Source organism: Lacerta agilis, chromosome 10 (assembly GCF_009819535.1).
Source record: "Lacerta agilis isolate rLacAgi1 chromosome 10, rLacAgi1.pri, whole genome shotgun sequence".
NCBI lineage: Eukaryota > Metazoa > Chordata > Lepidosauria > Squamata > Lacertidae > Lacerta > Lacerta agilis.
In genome coordinates, this window is record NC_046321.1 from 3,259,011 (window position 1) to 3,266,625 (window position 7,615).

The window sequence follows — 7,615 nt, forward strand, 5'->3', positions numbered from 1 at the left end:
CTTTTTTTTAAATAAGAATTTATTGAATTTTTCATAACAAACAACACTCCAACACCTTCACCAACATTAACCCCAACACTTACCCACCACTATACATACATACAAATACACCAACAATTTCCTTCTTGTTCCAAAAAAAAATTTCTTGTTCGAATCATCATTATTGACTTCCCCTGCTTTCTCTCCTTCGGTTCCTATTCCAAATTTTACTTTAATAACTTCATATCTCTGAAATTAAATTCATTTAAAAATTCAAAACTAAAAATTCTCCTTAAAATCTTGTTTTTAGTTTACAATAATATTTCACTTCTTATCTTGAATAGTATCAAATCATATTGTAACTTCATATAGCTAATAACAAAACTACATATCTTAACATATTATTCTTCCTCTCTAAGCATATTGTTAAACATATCTTAACATATTATTCTTCATATCTTAACATATTATTCTTAAATCAAATCACATCTAACGTCTTCTTTCCCTAAAACTGCTGCTAATAAAAGAAAAACAAAATATCTCTTTTATAGTCCAGAAACTTAAAAAAAGCTTGACACACCGGCTTCAGGATACCAATACAGTTCATCCTATCCCACTTCTAACCATTTTCCTTTTCCATCTTACGTCGGATCCACTCCTCAAATTGTCCTCTTTTCTTGTGCAACCACAGATCCAGACACAGTTCGCAGCCATCCTTGCATAGAGTATCAGGGTATACAGTTCTTCACCTTCCGGCTTCTCCATTTTGGCATTCCATTCTTCTTTAATTTGTAGACTTAATAGTTTCTTCGCCATCACTTCCGAGCTCTCACCCCAGAAGTTGGATATATATAACCTCCTCGTCCTGGGTCTGCCACCCTCACAGGACTTTTCTTGTTCCTCTCGGAGATGCCAAACCGTTTTACTCTGTTCTTCCAAAATCCCCTTCAACTCTTTGCCAAGGCTTTCTTCAATTGCAGTTATTTCCTGAAATGTCTCCTCTGTAGGTAGTACTTTTTCTGACATGTCCCGGTTCAACAACACCAGTCTCTGATTAAGTAGCTCCAACCTCAGAAAAATAATCCTTTGTTCATCAGTCAGTCCAGAGTCCAAGATCAGCTCAAAAACGAAACTCAGCATGGCTGAAGTGGGCATAGGTGTCAGATTACAATGTTTTTCTAACTTAGTGCCAGTACATTTCCACTCAGTCTCAAACCTTCGCGGCCATTTTTCCTGGAGCCAGGGCGCAAGAATTATAATTTCAATAAAAGATATTCTTCACCATCTTACCCCCCAAAGGGAGATCTAAACAGTCTCACTTGTCAAAATTCAAAACAAAGTAACCATCACTGTAACAGCAGTCTGTCATAACAGTTATTTTCTTTCCACCGAGGGGAGGGAAACAGGCTTTCTGTAATGCCTCCCGGGTCGTTAAAAATCAGAAATAAGTCCAATCCAGTACTCACAACCACCGGGCTCCTTTTTTTTTTAAACTTCTGCAGGGAGAACGATGTCGCTCACTGCGAGCGGCGGCCGCCGCTTCGCCGTCCCGGTTGGGCCATTTCCCCTATAGCCCAGCTCCGTCGTCCCTTCACCCCCACTCCCCCTTTACAGGGGGAACGGGGGAAGGGTTCGGAGCCATAATGGGCCCGCTGGGGAGCCCGAGGCGCGGGACGCTCTTCCTGCGCCTCACCGGAGCCCCGCTTTGCGGTAGCGGGGCTCCAACCCCCGGGACAGCCTGGGTCGCCTCGCTGCCAAGGCAACCCACGACCGCCCGCAATGGTGTCGCCGCCGGAAGCTGTATTTCTTTTCTTCTTCGTGGGCTACTGCTCTGAAATAGCCATAAAGTATCTCCTCTTTGTACTCTGTTACTTGTTGCATTTTTTCTTGTTGTTGTCCTTGAACTCTTGGTCCTCACTCCAAGAGCTCTCTAATCTGTCCAGTTTCTGGGCTCCAAGCCTCTCACACTTATAGAGCCCTTCTTGTTTTACTGGTTGTACATCCTTGTAGTCCACCTCTTCTTCAGTAATTTTACACAGTTTTGCAACCTTTTCATCTGATAAATTCATAGTGTTGTTTACAAAAACAGTTCCAATCTGGGCAAACATTTCTGTAACCCTCTGCTCAAGAGCTTGACATTTCTGTTGGAGAGCTTCACCCTCTGCTAACACCATCTGCTGGAAAGCTGTCAATGTTGTGTCTCTCATTCTCTTGGCTTCAAGGACACCGTGGGGTTTGAAAAACAGGAAATGGTGGGGTCTCAGTAACTTTCCTAATACGCATTACAGTCCAGCCCAATGGCCGCCATTCACTATCTGACCCGAACTCCTTAACCCAGAGGGTTAGAGGTATCTTCTCCTTTTAAATTTATAATCCACAGGAAGAAATAAATCATAATACTCAATCTTACCCCCAAACAGAGTTTTTTACAGTTTGCGAAATCAGCAATCCACTTAAAAGCAAGTCTTTTGTGGCTGCAGCTCTTAGATGTTACTTTGATCTTGCCGCTGTCAGAGAGAGACGGACTTCCTCTTTTGATCTCTCTCCGTAAGCCAAATTTTTGTAAATTTTAAAAGCGAATAGTGCTCAGTACTTAAAGAGTCCTTCTTTTAAATCCAAATCGAGGAAAAGCAAAGCGCTCATAAACCGCCAGCAGCTGCTGCTTCGTGTAGTCGGAAAAGTGGTAGATCCTCAGGACTGCACCGGAGCCCCGCTCGCTTGAACAGACCTTACTAGGTCTACTCAAGAGCAAGGATGGCGCTTCTTGTACCCGCTGGATCCCAGGTCTACAGGACGCTCCTCCTGAAGTTTTAACGGAGCCCGCAGCGCGGTTGCGGTAACTCCTAGCCCGAAAACACTGGAGCCCCCTCGGAGCTGAGAGGGCTCCCGACTGAACAGAATGGCGCTTCACCGGATGTCCGGCGTCTTTATGCTTTTAAGAGGGATTCGAGGGAATTTACCAGGAACGTACACTTCAATCTGAGGCAGATTGAATTGTACAATAGTGAGAGGCTCACACGAGCCTGCAACCAGCTATCTGCTGTGCATGTAAAGGGGGGGGGTAACTCTGCTAAGTAAAGGAATTTGCTAGTGCAAGTTAGGAAGGATATTAATAAACATTCCCAAAATCATCCGGCACCGCAGGGCTCCTGGTTCTCTTGAACAAGCCTTGCTGAAATTTGCAGGTGCCGAAGAAGGCGACGGCATGCTTGAGACTGGCGCAGGGAAACTTCCCGAAGCATGGCTCTCTTCCCATGTTCTCCCTGGTGTTTGTTGTGCAGCTGAGACACGGCAGAGTCTCAGCGCAAGCACCACCTGTGGCATTTCGACCCCTGAAGTGTGTCTTATGAATGCCCACCTCACTTCTGCAATTAGTTGGAAGGGAACCAAAGGCTAAGCTATTTCAACCCCTGGCAATTCCTACTTGGCTTTAAACTGTTTGCAATATTATTAACTTGAATGGTTGCAACCCGCCCTGGGACCTTAGGGTGACAACAAATATGTGGTTACTATGATCTTAATACTGTTACATGCCCCCCCCCAATCTCCGAGCTGAGTGATATCCCAGGGCTCGGTTCCCTTGGAACGGGCAACAGTGGAGACTGACGTGCAGCGGGAATTATTTAAGCAGAGTTTTCATTGAAACAAATAAAAACTTTTATTAAGTTTAAAATAAACCTCTTCATAGAAATAGTTCACATATAGAATACAGGTTCTTCTCTATACAGGCACACACTCTGAGAGAAACTAGTCACCACAATCAAGGTAAGTAACTCACACAGCACTGAAAACAGTTACAGACTAGAATGACCATTACAGCAGTTTGCACAACATATATACAACCTGAGCCCAGGATGGAGGGGCTCGCAGACTTAACACCCCCCCCACACCCCAAGGTCTTGCTTCTTCCATACTGACAGCCTTGGAATCAAGTGCAAAACAAAATTATCATTGCACTGAACTCCTCTGCCAACAGCCTTTGTCTAACTCAGGGTGGGTGGGTGTGGAGGTCCTTCACTGCTGGGCCCTGCCATTCTCTCGCCAGAAACCCTTCTCCACGATCCGTCCTGTTGACTCGTAACCTGAAGCCCCGTTTCTTCAAGGAAGCTGTAGACAGCTCTCGCTTGGTCCATTTCTCCGCCTTCCTTGAAAATCCTCGCCAGGTTCTTCAGGCGAATTTCCAGCTGCTTCCTCTCAAGTGCGTGGTCTCCGGGTATCCTGGCGGCTGCCTGGTACATCTCTAGGGCCTGGTTCTTCATCCCCTTCTTGTGGAGGAGGAAGTCCCCCCAGTGTATGTAGATGGACTGCTGGCATCTCTTGCTAGCTCCCGGGAGCTCCTCCATCAGGTTCAGGTAGATCTCTTCCTCGTAAGCCGGCGACCTCTCGCCGTAAACCTTCGCCAGCTTCAGCCGGGTGAAGATGGAGAAAGGATCCATCTCCAGAGAGCGCTTGAAGCACTCGATGGCAGCCTCGACGACTTCTTTTCCGACGTCGCCTGAGGTTCTCTCCAACTGATGCAGGTAGCACAGGCCAAGGTTGTGGTGTGGGAGATGGTAGCCGGGATATAGGGCGATGGCCTTCTTCAGAATGGAAATGGCACGGGGAAGGGATCGCGGCTTATACAGCCTGGAGATGTTTCGGAGTACTTCGGGGTTCACGCTCTCCTGGGCAACATCGTCCGCGAGGCAGAGCGCTCTTTCCACGTCCACCCTCTCAAGTGCCCGAGCCAAATAAGCTTTGGCTTCGTAGTTCTGCGGCTGGCGGGCGACAACTTCTTCCAGCAACTTCTGGGCTTCTTCCCGTTGTTCGGCGGCCCAGGAATGAGTATAGGAGGCATAAACGGAGATGGCCAGTCCGGTCTGGAACTCCTCGTTGGACTCTTCCGCCTCCAACGCCTTGCGGAAACATTCTGCGGCCTCGTCCCCGTTCCGGAAGCCCCCGGCCAGGAGGGACCAGCCTTTCTGAGCGTGGATTTCGGGGATCATCGCAGAGTAAGCCTCCGGGCTGGCCAAGGAGCGGCAGATGTCGTGGATGCGTCCCAGGTAGAGGTCCACCATGTCGTAATTGATCAAGTGGTAGTAGACCCAGGCGTAGTTGCCGTAGGTGACCAGGGCCTGGCGGGAGAAGTTGGTGGGGTGGTCCCGCTTCAGAGCCCCCTCTGCTTCTCGGAGGCTGTCCAGGGCCTCCTCGTAGTTCCCCTGGAAGTCCTGCAGGTAGGCCCTCATGGCAAGGTAGGTGCCTCGATTGCGGTGTGGGGTGTGCTGGGCCTGTGGGGCCAGAGTCTGCAGGATGTGCAACGCTTCTACCTTGTCCCTGATTTCAAAATCCCAAGTGAAATGGCACTGCAAGCTCTCCAGCTTCGACCTCAGTGGTCGGCTGCAGAGGGAAGAGACAGGCAGGGAGGGAGAGAGAGAGATTGAGGAGGGGTCACACCTGTTGCCCCACCCACTTTTACCTCTAGGCCCCGCCTACCCAGAGCAGCTGCTTCCTCCTTCTCCCCAGGTTTGGCCATAGAGTGTTAGAATAACAGCTTAATTGGTAGAGCACGAGACTCTTGATCTCAGGGTTGTGGGTTCAAGCCCCATGTTGGGTAAACGATCCCTGCATTGCAAGGGGTTGGACTAGATGACCCACGGGGTCCCTTCCAACTCTACAGTTTCACCATCCTATCTCCAGCCCTACCTGCAGATACCATCAGGGGACCACAGAATTTGAGATTTGCATGCACACGAAAGCTCATACCAAGAACAAACTTAGTTGGTCTCTAAGGTGCTACTAGAAGGAATATTTTTATTTTTTGTTTTGTTTTGAGTATGGCAGACCAAAACAGCTACAGCTACCCTCGTCACAGACCCAGGGTGAGGGTGCCGTGAGTCTGTTTGTGTGTCCTCGCTACCCATTTGAGGGGCTCCTGGGAGCAGATTGGGGACATTTTGGGTATGTATGTTTTGTTTTCCTTAATAAAGCTGTTTTGGTTCCCCTTCCACCTGCTTTGTTTATTTGCCCTGATATCCTTGAAAAGAACCGCTGCAGAACTAGGGGTGCCTGGCGTGCTCTTGTCCATGGGGTCACAAAGAGTCGGACACGACTGAACAACAACAACAACAACAACAACAACAACAACAACAACAACAGGCTATCTCTCCCATCCCTCCCATTCTAGGATTCTAAGTCCTCCTGCACAAAATGCAGAACAGGAGGTCTTTAAGCAGGAGGAGTCAGATCTACGCAGGAATCACCGCTTACCTCATTTTCCCTTTCGCGGAGAGGAGGTTGAAATTCGCAGGAAGCAAACTTTCCCTCGCCGGCGGTCCAGCAGTCTGCGGGATGCTCCCTCCGTCTGCAAACTTTTGCCTCGCTCTCTCCGTTTATATAGCGACGCAGTGAGCTCACTCCGGCAGAATAGAAAACGAAACTCAAAAGAGAGATTCGTTAATTGCTTCTGGAGAGGAATGTTGCTTGGCTGCTTCCAGAGCAACATTTATTCGAGGAGATGAATAGATCACGGCAGCCTAAAAGGAAAAAAAAAGCTCAAGACTGGCCTTTCTCCCCCTCCCAAAACCTCAATAACAATTGAGCTCTTCCGCTCTTGCCGAGGCAGTTGGCCACTGTGTGTGTGTGTGTGTGTGTGTGTTGTGCCGGCTTGTTTCCCCCTCCCTCATGCCGACAAAGAGACCGGATCCTAGCCTGCACCCTGCTTGGTCAAATGGGGATGCAGGCTGAGACTTGGGCAGTGTCAAGGGGAGAATTCATCGTTGCCAGGATTCATCGTTGCAAGGGAGCTTGGCAAACTGAGTTCCCTTGCATGGACCTTTGCGAGGACTGAGGATCCTGGGAAACTGAGTTTTTCAGCCATTTGGGGCTTTCTGTTTGGGGGGGAAAGTTTTTCTGTTTTTTGAAGCTGTTTTTGTTTTTGAACCTGAACGACCATGGCTTGCCCCCCCCCCCCAGTTTTGATCCTGGGTACGCCCCTGAATCACGGTTTAAATGGGGGGCATAAAGCAAAATTGTATCTCGGATCTCCCCTGCAAACGGCTCATTTTGCTTTCCATCGTTGCCTGTTCGCGCCCCCCGTCCAATCCCCGGTTCTCCACCCCTCGCTCTCCTTCCCAACACGATCCCATGGCCAGAAGGTCCGGGGGGGGGGTCATCAATCCACACTTTCAAGGTCTCCTCATCTCGGCAGTGGAGCCTCTGAGCCAAACAGTTGCTTCCAGCCTCCGCAAGGCTCTGCAAAATTAGCTAGTTTCTCTTTTTCTCCCAATTCCATCTACTTAGAAGTAAACCCATGCTGGCCACAGAGGAGAAACCTGCAAAGGAGGAGGGGCTCCAAGGACGAGGGGCATGGCTGCGTTCTTTGAAGAGAGCACCCAGACAACGATGCCCACCTTGGGGCTGAAAACTTGGCAGGTGCTGGTCAAAGCCGGCCAAAGGCCTCCTTGATTCTCCATTTGCAGTGCCGCACCTTAAAAGCTGCCCGGGCTGCAGGCTGGAGTTTTGTGGCATTGGCAATGTGCATTAAGCTTTTCAATGAACCCCCTTTTGAGGCTGAAAATAAAGGTTTGTGGCACCGCGGTCTAAAGTTAACCACCGAGCCTCTTGGGCTTGCAGATTGGAAGGTCGGCAGTTCGAATCC

At 48.9% G+C, this 7,615-nt stretch overlaps 1 protein-coding gene across 1 annotated transcript; it reads right to left on the bottom strand.

Moving 5' to 3' along the window:
• Positions 1-3,886: 3,886 nt before the first annotated feature.
• Positions 3,887-5,284, bottom strand: LOC117054541 (interferon-induced protein with tetratricopeptide repeats 5-like). The gene has a single exon (XM_033163491.1). It carries the CDS (start codon positions 5,202-5,204, stop codon positions 3,963-3,965), a length of 1,242 nt encoding a protein of 413 aa, XP_033019382.1. The 5' UTR covers positions 5,205-5,284; the 3' UTR covers positions 3,887-3,962.
• Positions 5,285-7,615: the final 2,331 nt, after the last annotated feature.

What these genes read in the sequence shown, in the direction of transcription:
- LOC117054541 (XM_033163491.1), bottom strand. Translation starts at nt 5,204, where the DNA reads ATGAGGGCCTACCTGCAGGACTTCCAGGGGAACTACGAGGAGGCCCTG.